The 19,503-nt window shown below is 49.5% G+C and overlaps 1 protein-coding gene across 1 annotated transcript; it reads left to right on the forward strand.

Annotated features, from left to right (window-relative positions):
- The first annotated feature begins 7,168 nt into the window (after positions 1-7,168).
- Positions 7,169-18,077, forward strand: HTR3A (5-hydroxytryptamine receptor 3A). Its single transcript, XM_065417064.1, has 9 exons — positions 7,169-7,172; positions 10,568-10,734; positions 11,490-11,534; positions 12,513-12,622; positions 13,985-14,154; positions 14,777-14,937; positions 16,033-16,243; positions 16,925-17,158; positions 17,791-18,077. The coding sequence occupies exons 1-9, from the start codon at positions 7,169-7,171 to the stop codon at positions 18,075-18,077; spliced, it is 1,389 nt and encodes a 462-aa protein (XP_065273136.1).
- The last annotated feature ends 1,426 nt before the right edge of the window (positions 18,078-19,503 follow it).

Consider the following 19,503-nt stretch of genomic DNA (forward strand, 5'->3'; position numbering starts at 1 on the left):
CTGGAGTCATCTTTTGGGGGAGAAAGTCAGCTTTCTTTTCAAATAGTTTCTATCCCTCATGCTTAAGAAAAGAATTTCACCGCACAGTGAAAAAAATAAACCCTAAAAAAATAAAAAAAAACAACAAAAAGAAGAAACCAAAAATAATTTTTGGCATAAAAAAAAAACCACCATGAGATTTTTCAATCTTATGATTTTTGAGGCCTGACTCATGACTTTGGATGCTTGGGGTTGGCAAGTCCAGGCCTGTGGCTCCTGGGTGTGACTGCCATAAAAATAATAAATTAATAATAAAGACCCAGAGAGAACACTACCTGTACTTAACAAATGGGATACTCGACTAGCTGCCATAGCTCCCCTAAGCTGGCCTAGAAACACAATCAAACCATCCCAGAAACAGTCAAGTGATAGTTTTGCTCTTCAAATTTTGTTTGCCTCTGGGGAATTAACTGCATGGCACCAATTGTTGTTTAAGAGTTCGTTTGTTCAGTGCATACTATTTATTTGCCATTTGGCTTTGTGAAGGGAGTTTTTTAACAAACATATCCAGTTTCATTGATCATTACATGCCACAATGGAGGCTGTGACATCACACATTGACTCTCGTGCTTTGCCGTTCGGAAGCGGTGGTTCAGCTTTGTTCTGTTGTGCAAACGGCTCAAACCCACAAATCACGTGGGAGAATCAGCTGAACAGAAAGCTATCAGTGCGAAATGGTGGCCAAAAAAAGGGCTAACGTGATACCACGCATTAGCCCTTTTGGCTACTGCATCGCATTGAGCGCTTATGTTCCCCTTCGATGCATAAACAGGAGAATCTCAAGGAGTAGAAGAGAGGTTGTTTTACCTCTATATTTGGCACTGGTGCAACCACTGCTGGAATCCTGTGTCCAGTTCTGGAGTTCACAGTTCAAGAAGGATGTTGATAAATTGGAGAGGGGTCAGAGAAGAGCCACCATTAGAAAACCTGCCTTATAGTGACAGACTCAAGGAGCTCAGTCTATTTAGCTCAACAAAGAGAAGGTTAAAGGGTAACTTGATGACAGTCTACAAGTATCTACTTGGGGAACAAATATTTAATAAGAGCTCTTCAATCTAGCTTAGAAAGGTAGAACATGATCCATTGGCTGGAAGTTGAAGCTAGACAAATTCAGACTGGAAATAAGGTGTAGATTTTTAACAGTCACAATTTAGCAATAGTTATGGTGGATTCTCCATCAATCACTGGAAATGGTTAAATCAAGACGGGATGTTTTTCTAAAAGATCGGCTCTAGGAATTATTTTGGGTAAGTCCTAAGGCCCATGTTACACAGGAGGTCAGACTAGGTGATCCCAGTGGTCCCTTCTGACCTTGGAATCTAGGAATAAACCTCTGAGTTACATAAGAGCAGGGAAAAGAGACAGACGGGTATTAAGAGCAATGGACAGGATGCGGGAGATGTTTTCAGCTTTAGTTTGAAATGCAACAAAGGGCCTGATTGTGTCCTCACTTACACCAGTGTAAATCAGGAGTAAGTCACACTACTGAAGTCACTGGAGTTATACGGGTGTTAAGCCCAGGGATTTTAGTGAGTCCTTAAACCTGTATGAATTTGTTTTACTTGAAAACTTCCTCTTTTCTCTAAAGGAAAAATTAAATTTAAAAGGTAATCAGAAAGTTGTAATATTCTAGACACTCATACAACCATACACATGCGCACATCTCTACACTTTCTTCCGTACGTGCCTGAATAGAGACATCCAAATTCATTGTGGGATAGGCAGGCCAAACTCCACAGCAATCAATTCAGCTGCATCAATTTAGCCAGTTAAACTGAACAGACAGTGTGAAATCAACCCTTAGTGACCACACATCAGTTGCCTAGAGGTGTCTCCTTATTTGAAGGCTGATCAAAACTGGGTGGGTAAACTTTAAAGTAGCTGTGCTCCTGTATTGGCCATGTGATCCTTAATACAGGTCTCGTTGTGTGGCTGTAATATATACGTTACAGCAATTTAATACATCTTGCTGCAAGCAACCTCACTCTCTTTTCATCCAACACACTAGCAGAGAGATAGTTAACATTATTCATCCCCATTAAATTCCAATCTCAAATCGGAGGGTTTTGTCTACAGCAAAGATGAGACATTTAAAACAAATTATAGAAAACCCATCACCATCAATTCTATCTGAAACGGCTTTTAGCCAGGTCTCAGGTAACAAATTGCCTCCCTGGTTAACCTCATGCAGACATGCCAGTGCCCTCCCTGACTGGGGAAAGACTGAGAGGCACTGTGCATTTGTCCTGTGTGACATCAGTCTGGGTGGGTAGGTTCTGTTTTTATCCTCCCAGCCTGAAATTTGAAGCAGCAGAGGAGTCTGATTGCAAGATTAATTAGGCATTTTCAAAAACCTGACCTTTGGGGGGAAAGCGAGCAAAAGGTGTACCTGCTGCCCTGATTAGGTTCCCTTTATCGGCAGAGCGAAGGATAGAAGGGGGAGTCCGGGGGGGGGGGGGGGGAGTAGAAAAGGCGAGCCAGCGGAGAACCAGAAGACTCAGTCCTACGTGTGGAATCAATGTGAAGAGGAACTAAGAAAGACTGCGACCCTCTGGATCAGAGCCATGACACCCTCTGCTCTTTGGGCATTTCTTGCTCTGCCGCTGTTCACTGTTATGTTTCAAAGTGAAGGTAAGGAAACTTATGGGAAAGTTGAGGGGGGGTCTTGTAGGTGTTGAGAGATGGGTAGAAGTATTTTAATACAAACCTGGTGGCTTAATTTGGTGTATTTCATGCACAGGATTATTTTTTTTTTTTGCGACACCCATGGTATCACAAATGATCTATACAGCCTGACGGAGGGGAAACACCCATAACAGGTTATGGAAAGTGTTCTGTGATTTTGCATGTTCAAAGGAGTGTCAGAAATGCAGGTCAAGCTCTGGAGTAGAGAAATAAGCTATAGCCTTTGTGACAGGCTAAGGGGGTATTTTAGTACCACTCAGTTTTAGACTCAATAATAAAAGGCTGCAGAGTTGAAAAGTTTAATCTTGTTTAGTCAGAGAGGATTAAAAAAAAGAGAGAGAGAGAGAGAGAGAGAACACGGTGATTTATATATCAATTTGGAACCTGTTGCCCAAACACTTGAGCTTGGTAAAGAGACTTCCCTACTAATGCTTTGTTTTTCATAATACAGGACTAAATATTTTTGGATGACAATTAACAGAACAGATGATGGGTTTGTTTTCCACGCTCCTACTTCCAAGCAGTGCAGACTTTCTCATAACTCTCCGTTATTAATTAGGAAGCATTCTTTATTGTTTTTGCACTTTCCTGAGCAAGGGAAGCAATATTCTGGTACCAATGCAGCTGTAAGGATTCAAAGCAAGGGTATGTCTGGGATTTCCTTTGAAGGCAGGTTGCAGGGCCGCCCAGAGGCGGGGGCAAGTGGGGCAATTTACCCCAGGCCCCGAGCCCCACAGGGCCCCCACGAGAATATAGTATTCTATAGTACTGCAACTTTTTTTTATGGAAGGGGCCCCCAAAATTGTTTTGCCCCGGGCCCCCTGAATCCTCTGGGCAGCCCTGGCAGGTTGGAAACAGTCTTTCATTTCTGGCCCCCAAAACTGTTGCAATAGTTTATCATTAGAGTGAGGATATAAAAGAGGAAAGGAAGGAATTGCTGTCATGAGTAAACAATGATAAAAGCAGTGAGGAAAGGGCCAGATCCTCAGCTGGTGTAAATCAGTGTAGCTCCATAGAAGTCGTTGGCCCATGCTGATTTATACCAGCTGAGTTTCTGGCCCCAATATATTTAATGGGGGTGGGGGAGAGACAAACACAATGGAAAAGCAAAAATGGCAAGATTAGCTAGGAAGCCACTGCCCTGGAATCAAAATCACCAGGAATCTTCAAGTCACGGCTTGTGGGCACCTATTGGAAGCAGTCTAGCAAGGTCAGAGTCCCACACAGAGAGCAGAGGATGCACTAGACAGCTTAATGCTAGCCCCTTCCAGCCCTAATCACTTTATGCTTCACTAATGGGTTGCTCCACTAAAAGCTACTGTCATATCATCTAACCCCCTCCTCCCCCCCGCACACACACACCCTGTCCCGCTGGCAACCAACATTGTTCATGGTGTTCCTCGCTTTGAAAGTTTGGGAAGCTGCAGCCAGCTCCCTAAGGCACCCGTTCCCCTCTGGCATATGCAGGAACCACAGGGTGTTCGAGGAAACTAACTTCAATCAACCAGCAAGAATTTCACACCAACTTTTATGCCTTTTTTCTTTTTGGTGAGTGCAAACACACATAAAACGCAATTCCTGTACTGTGAACCTGTCTCCCCTGTGCTCAGAGTCCCCCTTCCATGCCAGGCAATTCTATTTTAAATTACATTCCATAGATAATACAGATCCCAGCCTCATCTTAGTGCCAAGTCTAGTTTTAACATCTGGCTTGAAAATGACGAATAAGCTTTGAGCACTTACCCTCCATCTTCAGTGTGCAGCCAAGCCCTTTAGAGATGAGGAGTTGGGCTGTTTTCCCTCCATTCTCTTCTTCGGAGCTCCACTCTCCTTGTGTCTGTTACCCAAGCACTCCTGGTTACCCAAGGAAACACAGAGTTTTAGAAACAACTTCAGCAGGAAGCTTGAAGGGGAAAAAAATCACATCCGTGGAGCCTGCTTTATACACACCCCAGAGCATTTGCAGTGCCTCGTTGTTCATTATGGGAGTTTGCACCTTCCCCTAAAGCATTTGGAGGCAAGATACAGGACTAGATGACATCTGACAATTTCTGTTTTCTCATCCTACATTGAGACAAGCCACAGGGCTACTGAAAACTGAATTTTCTCTCAGGATCACAGTGGTAGCAGTACCAACATGTGCCAATGAACAACGCAGAACTTCTAGGAAAACTCACCATTTAATAAGCCCGAATGAGTCTCATTTCTACACACAGGAGACCTATGCGTGAAGCCACAATAGAAAACACCTGGAAGGAAAAAAGCTGCTTCTTTGTTTTGAGATTGATGCGGAAAAGTGAGATTTCTCCCAAGATACCTAGGCAAAGGGGGGAAAAAAGTGTCCCAGCAAATCAGACCTTGTTGTTTCTTTAGAAATCTAATGAACCTGCAAAGGTGCAAGTTTAAGGCTCTTACTGCTGCAGAAAGAATTTGGTTGATTAGTTTTGATTTGATTCGAGTAATTCTGCAACAAAGATCTGTGGTCCAAAACTCCAGTCTAATGAAAAAGGGGGCTGACAAAGGGTTCGCCTGTTCAAAGATGCTACCTGAGGCCAATGCACCACTAACTGAGGGCTTAAGCAGGATGTAAGTAGTGCATAGGGTGGGGGCTGACTTTTCAGCACTGGACCACTTTCACTCTATATGCAAAGTTGCCCCCCAGCCACCTGTACTGGTTCTGTCTCTGAGGGCTTGTGTGTGATCTCTGTGTCCTGGCTTCCCTCCCGCTCTGCTGCTCTGGGCAGCTGCCACTGGGAGCTGTCCAGCAGCAAGGCTGCTGAAGAGCTGCGCTGGTGTCATGTGTTTTCATACCAAAATTGCCTGCAAGAGGTAAAGGCCCAAAGGCGAAACTCCCTATGACTGGAACTTCTCAGCTTGGCAGGAGGAGAGGGAGAGGAGAGGAGGACATACCAGAGGGTATGTCTACACTGCGGCCTGGAACGTGCCTCCCAGGCCAGGTAGTCAGACAAGCGCTAGCTCTGCTCGAGCTAGCATGCTAAACGTAGCAATGCAGATGTTGCAGCCATCCAAATCCAAGCAGGCCCAGCCTCTTGGGTGGCTAGCCCGAGGTGCAGTCCAGGCCACACTGCTATTTTAGCACACTAGCTCTGCTAGCAAGCCTGGGAGGCTCACTCCCAGCTGCAGTGTAGACACCCCCTCTGGGACGAGCCAATGTGTGGTGATTCAACACTAAAGCAAGTCAGGAATTTGACAAATGGCTTTTTTTTTTTTTTTAATATGAAAAAGCCAAGTTATCTAAACCAAAAGTGTTAGTGAAAACTCCTGATGTGAAATAAAAAGTTTTGAACTTGTCAAACTGTTTTGTTTTGGCATTTTTGAAACAAAGAAAACAGCTTTTCATTTCCAAATTTAAGCGAATTAGATTGGGAAAAAGTTGAAATAATGAAAAACAATTCAAAAATCAAAGTGTTTCAGAATGATTGCTGTTAAACTCTTTGACTCACCTGAACATTTGAGGGAGAGGGAGGTTGATTTGGGAACATCTGAGATTTTGATTTTTCACCCCCATTCAGGATGAAAGAAAATAATAATCAAATTCTGAACTATCATCAGGATGGGAAATCATTTCCCACCCAGCTTTTTTTCTCTCTCTCACACACCCACCCACCCCTGGCAAGACTAGGTTACCTACTGAGGTGTCAGAATTTGGTAGAATTCATTCTTCTTCTGAGCTTACCCAGAGCTAACATGAAGAGCTCTGTGGAGCGCAAAAGCTTGTCTCTTTCACCACAGAAGTTGGCCCAATAAAAAGATATTACCTCACCCACCTTGTCTAATATCCTGGGACCAACAGGGCTACAACAACACCGCAAATGCAGAGTTTGTCAGGGCAAGCCCCAAAAGCAAACCTTTGTGAGCCAACTATGACTGGCTGCACCATTAAGGGCCACTTGGAAGAGAATGCGACAGAGTCTACAGCACAACTACCAAAATACCTGTTTTCCTTCTGCAGCTCTCCTTTGTTTTCCTCACCCCCCTCACATCCTCTTTTGCCTTCTACGGACCTGGCGGGGGCTCACAAGCCCAGCTAATTTGGAGGCATTATAGGTCCTATGTAAAGCTTTTTTGTTTTTGTTTTTTTAAAGAAAGATGAAAGGCCCCTTCGTAGGCAGCTTTTCCCAAGTTCCTGCCGATCTATTCCAATTAGCTCCTTTTATTACATATGAATTGCTCTAGTGTTAGACAGTCATGTTTGTGGGCTGAGCTGCAAACAGGGTTCTGTGGCTTTGACTTGACTTTCACTTCACAAGTTGCCTTGCAAACAGGAGCACTGCGTTGGGGGCAATCTGTTATGCAATCAATGCTCATAGCATTGATGCAGCGAGCTTGCAGGACTGTTTAGAGGCCTGACTTTCAAGATACTAACAAGTCTAAGTATTAACAAAGTGAGTACAACTCTGTTGAAAGGTTCCAAACTGACAGCATGGGTAAGTGGGAACTTGATCCCCTATCTCCAGGACAGGTACAACACAGGCAGTGGCAGAACAACCTTTGCTCACACACCCTTTCCCTCATCAGTTACCTTTGCTACATTTGGGGTGGGAGAAAGGAAGGAAGGGTTATTGTCCCCATTTTACAGATAGAAAACAGACACAAATTAAGTGATTTGCCTGGGTCACACAGGGATTCTGTGGCAGTGGGAGAACTTGAAGCCAGATTTCTGGAAGTCCCAGACCAGCGCTTTAACCACAACACTGTCCTTGCTCTTCAACTTTCTGCTGCAATATTTGAAAAAGCTTTCCCTCGGCAGGAACAAACCAACCAAGCCACGCTTCTTTAAACACAGCCTTTGGTTGCGGGCCAGTGCCTGGAAATTCACTCTCTCTCTCTCTCTCTCAATCCCTGCCCCCCGCCCCATTGCCAGACTCTTTCTGGGGGTTTGATGGTAATATTGCAACTGATTGGTGTGAAGACTCCATCCAGGGAGCAGTGTTTCATTACTACCCTGCTTAAGGCATGGGATCACAGTTATCACAACTTGTGATGGGCCCCTCATTCATTTTTTAATCACACCAGCTCTGCTAACACTTATTAGGCAGAAAGAGCTACAATCCATAGCCCCTTTCCTTTTGTCAGTTCAACACAGAAGGAGAGGAGGAGCCCATCTAGCATGTTTGCTGAACAGTAATGAAAGCCAGGATGCTGTGTGGAGATGGCTGGCAGAAAATCTAGGCTCCTAGGGTTTGATGAGGCACCATTGGAGTCAAATGCAAGGCTCCCATTGACTTGCGTGGTGCCAGAGCAAGACCTTAAACCGCCCCCACTTCACAGCTGATTATGGAGGCAGCCAAGGAGGGAGAAACTGGCCAAGCAATGGATATTTGACCAATATCCAGGCAAACCAGCTGCTCTGTTGTTGCTTTCCAAGAAAAAGTCTGGCTGCAAAAACTTTGGCCAAGACTACTTGGAAGCTTTCACAATGTATGAAACTCTCAGAACCTGATCCAAAGTCAATTGAAGTCCATGCTAAGACTACCATTGACTTCAATGGGCTTTGGATCAGGCCTTCAGTCACATAAATACTCTTTTTTAATCAATTAAAGAGGTAAATGAATTAAACATCTTGGTTTCTCTTTAGCTTCAGCCTCTTCCCCCTACTCCTGCCCCTCCACTTCCCTGGGATAATTTTATTTAAAAAAAATACTGAGGGAAATTTTAAATATTCCCCGGGTGGGAATAGTCTCACCTCTGCCCATTGATCCTGGTCCATGCTGAACCTGGAGACAACAGATCTGGAAGCCAAAGCTCCACATGTCACCTTGCATCCAGCTCCCACAGAGAGCCCAGGGAGAAGGGCTTGGAGCTATCGATGCACTGAGCTAGCAGCCTGGCTTTATGGAAGGAAGATGTACATTAACCATATGGTCAGTCTTGCTGTAAATCCTGGTAACACAGGCAGCTACCTCCCGAGTGCCCCCTTGTGACCAGAGGTCCCTCTAAGACAGTGGTTCCCAAACTTTAACAGCCTGTGAACCCCTTTCACTAGCACGTCAAGTCTCGCGGACCCTCTCTTAAAAATGAATATTTCCAGGGATTTTCTCCTTTACCTGAGTATAAATTATAAAAGCATTGATCTTGGAAATATAAAATTTGTTTTTATGACATGATTATTAATTATTATTTATCATTACAGTATTTTTATTACATTATGAAAACAGCAACACTCTTCCAAGATCTTACTTTCGTAGCTTGTATCACTTTGAATAAGTCTGTTATAAGACAAGGCTCCTATGCTTCATCAAGGAATATCAGATGTGAAACAGCATGAAGGTATTTAAGAAGCCAACTTAAAGAGTTCCTCCTACACAAGCATTCAGGTCTTGAGCAGACCAGGCAAACAATGCACGTTAAGACAGAGCTTAAACTTGTTCTTCATAATAATTTTAAAAACAATACTAGCTGCCTATTTAATTTTAAAAACAGCAAAAAATATTCACCTCCCTTTCCATTTCTTATAAGGAGTCTTGAAGTTTAAATCTCCTCAGTGTGATAGATATGCTTGCTTTCATCTGCTTAGCTCTTGGAAGTCCAGGGGCTCCAGGCTGCTGGCCCCGTGCTGCCCGGGGTCCCTAGGGACAGCTATGTCCACCATTAGGGATTTTTTCCCCGAGAACCCCCTGTAACATTTTGCGAAAACCCCAGGGGTTCACGAACCCCAGTTTGGGAACCACTGCTCTAAGACACCCGGCCTCTGTTTTCCCCTCTTCAGAGCCCTGGAGAAATTCACAGTCCACAGGCAGTTCAAACAATCGCCACAAGGGGGCCTATTTATTTAGTCTTCTGGTACACGATGGACCTCCAGGCCCCAACCCCACTTCAGTGTCTCTCTCCTGATCCAAAACCCCACAGAGCCTTTCAAAAAACAGAACACAAACTCAGTCTTCATCCCAGTTTCTGCTGGGTACATCCCCACCACCCTAAGGGCCTGTCTTTCTGCTCCCCAGCACCTCCTGCCTGGAGTTTGTTCTTCTCCACAGTCCTTTCCAGTTGGGCTATTGCAGTCGTTTCCCTGCTTGGACAGGGTCTCTCCCAGGCCTACCTGCCTGGAGAGCACTCACTCTGCCCTGCTTCTGAGCTTTTCTCCTGCTGACACAGAGCCCGGCAGGAGCTTTCTTACACCCTGCAGCATCTGCAGACATAGCTTCCCCTTCACTGCAACTTCCTGCTCCTTTTGTACTGGAATCACCCGATTCCTCTCAGGTGGGGCTGATCCTATAATCAGGGTTGGCTTAGCTCCAGGCTCTGCAGCCCATGAGGCAGGCCACCCTGTTACACCAGCAATATGCACCCTGTGCTCTTTTTGAATGGAAGAAAGCTCAAACTCCTTTGAGTATGTGGGGGGCACTGCCAAGGATGCCCAAAAGTTATCTAAGAGGCAGAGAGATGTGCCTGCAGTACCTTGAGGAGCTGGGGGTCAGGCTGTAGGCTGCACTAGTTCAGATTAGTGGAGCTCCACATCCCACAGCCAGACTGCATTGCAGGGTCTCGAGCCCAGGCCATGTATCCCGGAGGAGGCAGTTCCACATGGTGAGCCAATAAAGTGCTTCTCTGTTCTCTAGTCGACAGGAGCCACACCGAGCCAGTCCTGGGTGGGAGTCACTCCCAACCTGAGATGACCAGGCTGCACCGAGCTGGTCTTGGCTGGAAGCTGCTTCAGCCAGACTGAGCCATGATTTGCTGGGAGACTGCTTTCCATGAGCCAAGTCGCTTTGCGTAGATTGTGCAGCAGCATAGAGAGAGAGGGAATGGGGAAGGTGATGCACTGAGCGGGTTCATGCCCAGAAATGAGTCCAGGGAAATGTGATATTTTTTCCCCCCTTAGCTGCTCGGAAAGGCAACAACAGGACTTTGAACTCTGCCAAGCCAGCCCTGCTCCAGCTCTCTGACTACCTGCTGACTCATTACAGAAAGGGTGTCCGGCCAGTTCAGGACTGGAGAAGGACAACCAATGTAGCCATTGATGTCATGGTATATGCCATTCTCAGTGTGGTAAGTCCTCTGCTTTGCCACGGAGTCCAGCAGGCCTAACATCTCTGGGACTGAGGAGTGGGGGTAGGTACCTCTGAGCCTAGGGAGGGTTCATATGTCACTAAGTTTTTCCACATCCAGGATGAGGTGAGGAGAGACATCCTGTTTAGGTAAACTAGGGCAAATCACTTGGAGCCATGTCTTCAATTGCTCAGAAACCATTTAGGCACCTAATTAAGGGTGAGATTTCCAAAGTGCTCAGCACCCAACATGCTGAGATGATTTGGAAACCAGGCCCCGGGTATAATTTAATAATCTTCAATGCACCGTCCCAGAAAGGCTTGACCACAGACTAGGCTGAGTTGCTACAAGAAGCCATCCACACACCCACCCCTTACTCCTAACTGAAAGAAGTTTGCTTTAAAATGTGCTGGATCAGTGACTGTATCTGAAGGCCCCTCTGCCAACAGAGCAGTTAGAGGACAGTCAGGCCTTCTGGTGGGGAAAGCTGAAGAACTTAAGAAGGTCCATCAGTGTCCCAAAGGATCTGCAATCAAAGGATCCTTTGCTTGTTATTTTGCCATTTCCTCACCTTCTCCTCTTGTGTTCTTGCTAATTGATCCCCACTGACATCTGGAACCTGGTGATCATTTGTATCCAACCCCTTCCTGATAACTTTGGGCCCTCTGCATTAACAACGGCTAATGTCAATATCAGTAACCCCTGAGCTGTAAAATGCCCTTTGCCATTTCACCTTTGCTTTTTATTTCCAACAGGATGAAAAAAATCAGGTGCTGACAACCTACATCTGGTACAGGCAGGTGAGTGGCTGGAATCCTCCCGGCTTTACGAAGCTCTGAATCAATGGTTTTCTCTTCCATTCTCCTTTGGTGGGACTTTCCCAGGTCCTTTCCACCATTAGTAGCTTTTATCTCTGCAGCGCCAGCACCCACAGTAACATGGCGATTTCTCAGACACTGGCCTGGTGCTGGCCTGTGGGGACTTTTTATTGGAGATTGTCAATGCCTCTGTGAAGGGAGGCACGTTGCCTGCTTCGCCGAAGGAAACTCAGGCACGTCTGCTGCTCAAGCAGCCGTCACTTGACAAGGACAATCTGGCCAGCTACCGACTTGTATACCAACTTCCATTTTCCGCATGGGGCGGAGGGAGTTTACTCCAACTCCCACGGCTCCAGGATAGGAGGAGAGCAGTGGGACATTGAAATCCGTGGGGCATCTCCCTTGGCATCCACATGAGAGGTCTCACTTTCTTTTCACCCAGAGCTCCCCGAGCACACCGTCCTTTTGGCTATGCATTTGCCTGGATGAGAGAGCTCTATGAGCTCCTGCTAGTTATCAGCTAACCTAATTCATCCCAAAATGAGCAATGCAGCCAAATGAATAGCTGGGACACGGATATGTCTCCAGAAGATTAAAACTGTGCACAGACTTGCTCCAGCACCAAGACGACAACCCCATATGCAGTGTGTAGCCAACACGTAAAACCCAGCACCCTCTGGAAAGCAGAGAGACCGGTGGTTCAGAGTGTGGGCACATGGATGATAATGTCCTAGCTTAGTGCAGCGAGGTCAAAACCATCAGAGGATAACAAGTAGTATGTGGGGCACAGAGCTATAGGATTAGAGGGGAATGGGTGAATGCTTTAAGCTTTGTACAGTTGGGCAAGTACAGTAATTGGGAAGACAGGCTTTGCTTTGTATCTAATACTCCTGCCAGAGGTGGGGAACCGGCCTGGAATTGATCCTGCTGCCTAAGTCCCCTCTTATCTCACTTCTGCAGCACTGGATCGACGAGTTTCTCAGGTGGAATCCAGAGGACTTTGATAACATCACGCAGATGTCCCTCCCCACCGACAGCATCTGGGTACCAGACATCCTCATCAATGAGTTGTAAGTGCAGCAAAGTTCTCGGACAACAGCCCATGGGGCCTGGAGATTTAACTCTCTCCCTCCTCCCCCGCAAGTTCACATCCCACTTTGTATTCCCAGCACTGCTGCTGGTTTGCACAGAGCTGGCAATATCCCCGCGTACCGTACACTGCAGATGGGAATAGCTCAGGAGTTGGGACATTTCCAATGCTGGCTGACTATAAACGTTCATAATTACCCTTGCTGCATTTGGGGTGGAATTCAGATATTCAGAGGAAGGTTTTGTACAGGAAACACAATGCAGGGGCAGCTGCAGAACTGCCAACCCTTCCTCGGGAAAGAAATCTATTGTTCTTAACCATCTCTATTCTGCTAGGATTTCAGGAGCTTCCATGATCTCAGGCACTTGCCACCCTTTAAAAACTTTACAGCTTTGCTATGTGCAGTGAGGTGTTCCCGGTACTAATCAGAGGGAGTGTGTCCATACAGAGAGTCCTAACGAGATGCAAAGGTGTAGGCCTGCGTGCAAACTCACCAGCCAGGGAAGTTAAAAAAAAAAAAAAAAAAAAAAAAGAGCCCCAGTTAAAGTCATTTCCCCCCTTTCCTTCTAGGCTCACTTTGTTTCCAAACACATGACTCAAAACCAGAACAAATCAACCCCCAACTATCAGCTCACCAGCCCCTCCAAGGCCTTTCCACCCCCAGCCAGCTGGGAGGACACAGGACACAGCTTTCCTCTAGGGTATTCTCCTTGGCACCACTTCCTTCCTTCCTTTTATAACCATGTGACAGACACAAACCCAGTAACCCCATACGCATCAGAGAGCCTTGTCACCAAAGGTAACTGTTGTACGGGTCTGTCCTTTGAACGTTAAGGAATCTACCACAGTTTAGTGTGTTTCCTAGAAGTATTATTTGTATTACAGCAGTGCCTAGAGCCCCAGCTGAGATCGAGGCCCCGCAGTGCTGGGTGCTGTACGTACAGGTAGTAACAGAAAGCCCTGCCCTGCAGAGCTAACAGTCGAAATAGACAAGTCACCCATTGAGAGAGGCACTGGAGCTGTAGCTTGGCTGAGTGGGGGTGATGCTGGTAACGGAAGATGGGGGATGACCGGTTGCGGGAGGGGTTAAGGTGGGAAAGAAGAGATGGGTCCACAGAGCAGGAGAGTCAATAAACCTGTAGGTTTCTTTGGGGAAAGGATAGGATGGGCTGCTACCATTCCTAATAGAGACACTCCCAGCTGTCCTGGCTAGCCGGGCTCAGGGCGCTCCCAGCCACCGCAGCTCGCTGGCATTTCACCACGGTAGAAACGAGCCAGAGGGGTCCGCCTTTTTTTTTTTTTTTTTTTTGACGGGGACATTCCCATTCTTTGTGCCCTTCAGCGTGGACGTGGGCAAGTCCCCGGACATCCCGTACGTCTACGTCCGTTACCACGGGGAGGTCCAGAACCTCAAGCCGATCCAGGTGGTGACTGCCTGCAGCCTGGACATCTACAACTTCCCCTTCGACGTGCAAAACTGCTCGCTCACCTTCACCAGCTGGCTGCACAACAGTACGTGACAGAGAGCACTGCCTTCCCCCGCTGCACCCTGCCCTCCAGCGGCCTGGGAAGGGAGGGAGGGATCAGGCCAGCTAAGAAAGCCTCCAGCTGTGTGGGGAGTCAATATGACCTGGTCTGGGACTCCATAGCTTGCAGCCACTTGGCGGGTCTCAGTTTTGTTCCCAGTGGACATTGCAAAAGGCACAAAATGGCCCTCTTACCAGCAGGGAGAGCAAGGAGTGAGCTGGTGGGGCTCCCTGGGTCAGTGCTGGGGCTCATTGGCACAGGCAGCCTGGGGTTAGTTTGTATTGCTGTTGCACCCAAGGAGGGACAGAGCGGGGTAAGAGCTAGCGGGGCGGAGGGTGGCATGGAGCGATCAGTCTCTGGGAGCACGCTGGCTCAGTGCAGGCTATGCCTCACCCCCCTAGATGGCCCTAGTAAAGAGGGAACGCATGCAGGCCAATCCGTCCTTGAGAACAAGGAGGGAAGAGGAATGTGGCCTGGAAGGGAGGAGTGTGAAGCTACCAGACCTCATAGGTGGCTGTGGGCATGGAGCGCGTCAGCAGTTTTGGGGGACGATGCCCCTTCCCCTCAGGCCCCCAGCCCTGATGCCCACCTTTCTTCCGCCCCACAGTCCGCGACATCAACCTCTCACTGTGGCGGCAGCCGGAGCTGGTGAAGTTTGACAAGAGCGTCTTCATGAACCAGGGGGAGTGGGAGCTCCTCTACGTCCTCAGCCAGTTCCGGGAGTTCAGCGTGGAGGGCAGCGACAGCTACGCCGAGATGAAGTTCTATGTAAGGCCCCTCTCCTGGTCAGGCATGGGGGGAGGGGAGAACAGAGGGGAGAAGCACCAAGATGCAGAAGGCAAATGCTGCCATTTTCTCTACTTGTGCAATTGATCTCCTGGCTCTAAAGTGTGCAGAGGGGTTGCTAAGCGAACCCCACAGCATGTGCTGATAGCAAGGACTGTTGCAACACAAGCTGCAGCACATCACTCATGTAAGGGGACAGGGCTCCCAGCCTAGGTCCACTCCAGTGCAGCTTGCCAACGGGAGGCAAACAAAGTCTCTCAGCATGGCTCCTACCTGACAGCCGGCTCCCCCTTTGGGTCCAGCTGCTGCCTACAGACTGCAGAGCTCCCCCCAGAACCCTGGTTTGAGCCAGAGTTAGTCTAACATCCAAGAAACACGCACAGAGTAAGCCCAGATGCCGTTTGTATCACCCATATGAGCAGCCGTTTCCCCTTAGCATGACTTGGTTCCATAGCTGGGGCCCCCCTTCCAGGGCAGGGCGGTTCCTTCTGCTTCCAGGCCATAATGCAGCCGCAGAGCATGAAAACTCTCCAGCGTTGATGGTCCGAGGATCCAAGCCACTGCAGGTGTGTGGCTTAATGGGCTGTTTACTGGGCAGCTGGAGCCCAGAGGGTGCGGTGGGGCGGGGTGTGTGCATGGAGGAGCTACGCAGATGAGCAGCTTTGCAACTGGAAATGCAGCCAGCTAAGCTGGATGTCCTTGCTCTCAGCCTGTGCTCTGCTCATGGGCCTGGGCCCTTCGTTTAGAATGGGGGCGGCCAGGCCATAGCAGGTCTCAGCTCCGCAGCTGCCCTGCCAAGCTGCTGCCGCCAGTTCGAAGCCAGACCAAGGGTCCCGCGTTCGGGGTGAGAAGCGGGCAATGCTCCCCACACGAGGAGCCTGAGGAGCACAGCAGCCAGTCAGCCAGGCCCCTGGTGCCAGCAAAGCTCTTGGCCTTTCACTTCTGACAGGGTTGCCTGGCAATAACAGGCCCCAGTGGCGGTGAAGGGGAGCCAGGCAGCAATGGGCCTTTATTCCCAGGTGGGCTCCTCCTGACAGAGATCTCTCCACACTCCCCCACCCCCTCTTGTGCTGGCAGGTGGTCATCCGGAGACGCCCCCTCTTCTACGCCGTCAGCCTACTGCTCCCCAGCATCTTCCTGATGGTCATGGACATCGTGGGGTTCTACCTGCCTCCCGACAGCGGGGAGAGGGTCTCCTTCAAGATCACCCTCCTGCTGGGCTACTCCGTCTTCCTGATCATCGTGTCGGACACGCTGCCGGCCACTGCCATTGGGACCCCACTGATAGGTACGATAGTGCCCGTCACCGTGGTTACCTAGGTGCGCACACATCCCCGGTTGAAATCTAGCATTGGTCTCCCTCGCGGAGTCCAGAGCCAAGGAGGGGATGGGTGGTGATAGTGTGGGGCAGATGAACTGTATGGCCGGAGGAGCTGGTAGGACAGTGCACTGGACAGTGTGGGGGGTGGATGCTGTGGTTTGGGCATGAGGACCATTAGCACAGCTGTGGGAGGGAGAAGACCAGAACTAGGATAGCAAGAGATGGGGGCTGTGGGTCAGGGTTGAGGTGTACTGGCAGAGCTGTGTGGGGCTGAGGAGACCATGGCTGAAGTAGCAGGATCTGCTGAGGGTCAGACTTACAGGATATCTGCACAGCTCCAGATGCACTCGAGGACTGGAACAACAAGAGTGGTGTATCAGGACCAAGGGGCATTGTCAGAGCCGGGTGTGGGGCGACTAGGAGAGGAATAGCCAGGATGCTGGTTGGGCCAGGGTGGAAGTGATACGCTGAGCTGCCAGGGGTCCTGGTAGGGCTGGAGCAGGAGTGGGTACTACATGTGAGGAAGACCTAACGTCATTGAAAGAGGTGGGTACAGAGAGCTCACTCAGGCCCGGCCTGTGCTGTGCCTGGCTCTCGCCGAGAGACTGACCCTGCTGACCACGGACCATTGCTGCCTTCCCCTGGCAGGCGTCTATTTTGTCGTGTGCATGGCCTTGCTGGTCATCAGCCTGACCGAGACCATCCTCATCGTGCGCCTGGTCCACAAGCAGGACCTGCAGCCTCACGTCCCCGACTGGGTCAAGCACCTGGTGCTGGAACGAGCCACCATCCTGCTCTGCATCCGTGACAGGAAGAAATTCTACCCCAGCAGGACACAGAGTTCAGACATCAGCCGGCACCCGGAGAACAATGACAGCACAGGTACGAGCTGTGGCACTGGGAAAGGGGGCAAGGGCCACAGGTAGCTGGCACCCTGGCTGCACGTTACCATCACCACCAAGGGGGGGGGGAACAAGCTGCACAGGATTAGAAAGAACTCAGGGCTCACCTGGTGGAGCTAGACCATGGTGCAGCGCAGCAAAACATCGGAGCCTGCATGATGGGGTCAGTGTTGAGCCCAAATCCTCTCGGGGCTTTAGCCCCAAAACAGGAGAGGGGCACCCCACTGCTCTCAGCGGGACCCCAGGGAACAGCTCTGCCCAGGAAGTCCATGTGGCACATGAAGGAGCAATGGAGCAGGATCTCCTTTGGGCCACACAGCCCTATTGCACAGGCTTAGAAAGGCACCCTTGGCATCTTCACTCCCTGCTGGCCCCAGGGCAAGGTTGCCAGAGCACGACCCCTCTTTGGAGCTCAAGTCCCTTGGCCTAGCACTTAGAGAAAAGGATTTAACCCCCCTGCCCACCCCCAGAGGCTATTTGCTCTGGGCCAGACACTGGGGAGGGGGGCTCAGAACCCCACCTCTGGGGTGGTATAATGCCCAGCACAGCCCAGCTCAGCAGTGCAGGGCCGGGACCTCTGAGAGGTTGCCCCTGTCTATCTTGTTCCTGCAGCCAAGCTGAACCACTACGGCTGCGAGAACCTCAGGGTGGCGGGCGCAAGGCCATTGCCGGCACCCCCGGCACAAGGAGACAGCTCCCCGGTGGTGGCCAGCATCCTGCAGGAGATCTCTGCCATCCGCCAGTTCCTGGAGAAGCGCGACGAGTTCCGCGACATCGCCCGCGAGTGGCTCCAGGTGGGCTATGTGCTGGACGTGCTGCTTTTCCGGGTGTACCTGGTGGCTGTGTTGGCCTATAGCATCACGCTGGGCACCCTCTGGTCCGTCTGGCAGTACGCATGAGTCGTGCCGGCCTGTGCAGGCAGGGTGCTCCACTGCCATGCTTTAAAGGGGTCATTCCCAGGTCCACGGACTCCCCTGTATATTCTAACCACAGAGATCCAGGGCCTAACAGTTCTTCAGCGGCACTGGTGTACCATGGCCGGGAGATGGTTAGAGAGCGATGAACAAGCTTTAATTAAATCTGAGTCAACACTAAGCTTAGCCTAACCCCCTTTCCGGCCTCCAATTAACTCCCTTCTCACTCGCACGCTGCACACCTGCTCCCCCAGTCCTGTTCCAGCTCCTCTCTCATTTCCATCAGGACTCAGAGAGCAATGTCCCACCACACAGGCTGGCCTCCCTGTGCATCCCGCCACAGCAGAAGCAGGAGATAGTGGGAAAATATCAAGGGAGCCTGAATGTGCACAGTTCCCAGGCTCACACACCGCCGAGCTGACCAGAGCCCTTGGAGGGTGTCTCAATCCCAGTCCAGACCCAAACAGGGGTGAGGGGGAAGGTTCACATCCATCCATTTGTTTATGGGGGGAAGCTCTCAGCCACCTAACCCCGGCTTCTCCATGCCACTTCAGTGCCTTGCTGGCTCTGAGGGGTGATTTCCTGACATCTATGGCAATCCACGTGCTTTTTCAGCCCCTTACATCTCTTATCCTAGCTCTTACCATACACTTTACCAAGCAGGATTTTCTTGTTCGAGTATTTCTTTCAGGTTACTGTGCAGCAAGTAAGTCTCTGTGAAGGTTCAATAGCCGCATGCTGCCAGGAACAGCTGGTAATTTGATGGCATGGCTCTTTTGTAAATAGCATCCCACGTAGTCTACGTGCTGTGTATGGTGTGTTGTTACCAGTTTCGATGGTCTTACCCAAGAGATCTCGGAAAACTAAATAATAAACTGGATGTTTCATTCACTAAACTGAAGAGGACAGCGTGTGACTTCATGTACTGGCATGTGGGCGTTGGATAAATCCACTCGGCAAGGCGACCCCAGGAAAGCATGGTAGGATATTTGGAAAATGTCTCCAGCAAGGGCACTCAGTACTGGCCTAACCCTGCTCCCATGGGAGCAGAGAAAGTCCAACGCTGAACACGTTCGCACATCCCGCCCTACGTGACTGGCACTGGAGTAAAGATTGCGCCAGGGACACAGCCTACAGGAGAAGAGCACGGATTGAAGGCTGTGTGTGGCGGGGAGGAAGGAAGGGCTGTTTAAATGCTTCTCAACTTTGCTTAGGACTCTCTTGCTCCTTCCCTTTAAGCCAAATTAAGGCAGAGGCCCATTCACATGGTGCTTACTGTGTCAGGCTCACACACTGCTGGGCACAGGGGCGAAGAGCAGGGACCAATTTTTCATGCATCTAGCACAGTGGCCTCCTGGTGCAGGACTGGGGTGCCTCAGTGTGATCACAATCTGAATAAGCCCTTGGGGTG

The sequence above is a fragment of the Emys orbicularis genome, chromosome 15 (genome assembly GCF_028017835.1).
Source record: "Emys orbicularis isolate rEmyOrb1 chromosome 15, rEmyOrb1.hap1, whole genome shotgun sequence".
NCBI lineage: Eukaryota > Metazoa > Chordata > Testudines > Emydidae > Emys > Emys orbicularis.

What these genes read in the sequence shown, in the direction of transcription:
- HTR3A (XM_065417064.1), top strand. An exon ending in TATATGCCATTCTCAGTGTG is followed by an intron (nt 10,735 to 11,489) that starts GTAAGTCCTCTG and finishes TATTTCCAACAG; the next exon opens with GATGAAAAAAATCAGGTGCT. An exon ending in GACATCCTCATCAATGAGTT is followed by an intron (nt 12,623 to 13,984) that starts GTAAGTGCAGCA and finishes TGTGCCCTTCAG; the next exon opens with CGTGGACGTGGGCAAGTCCC.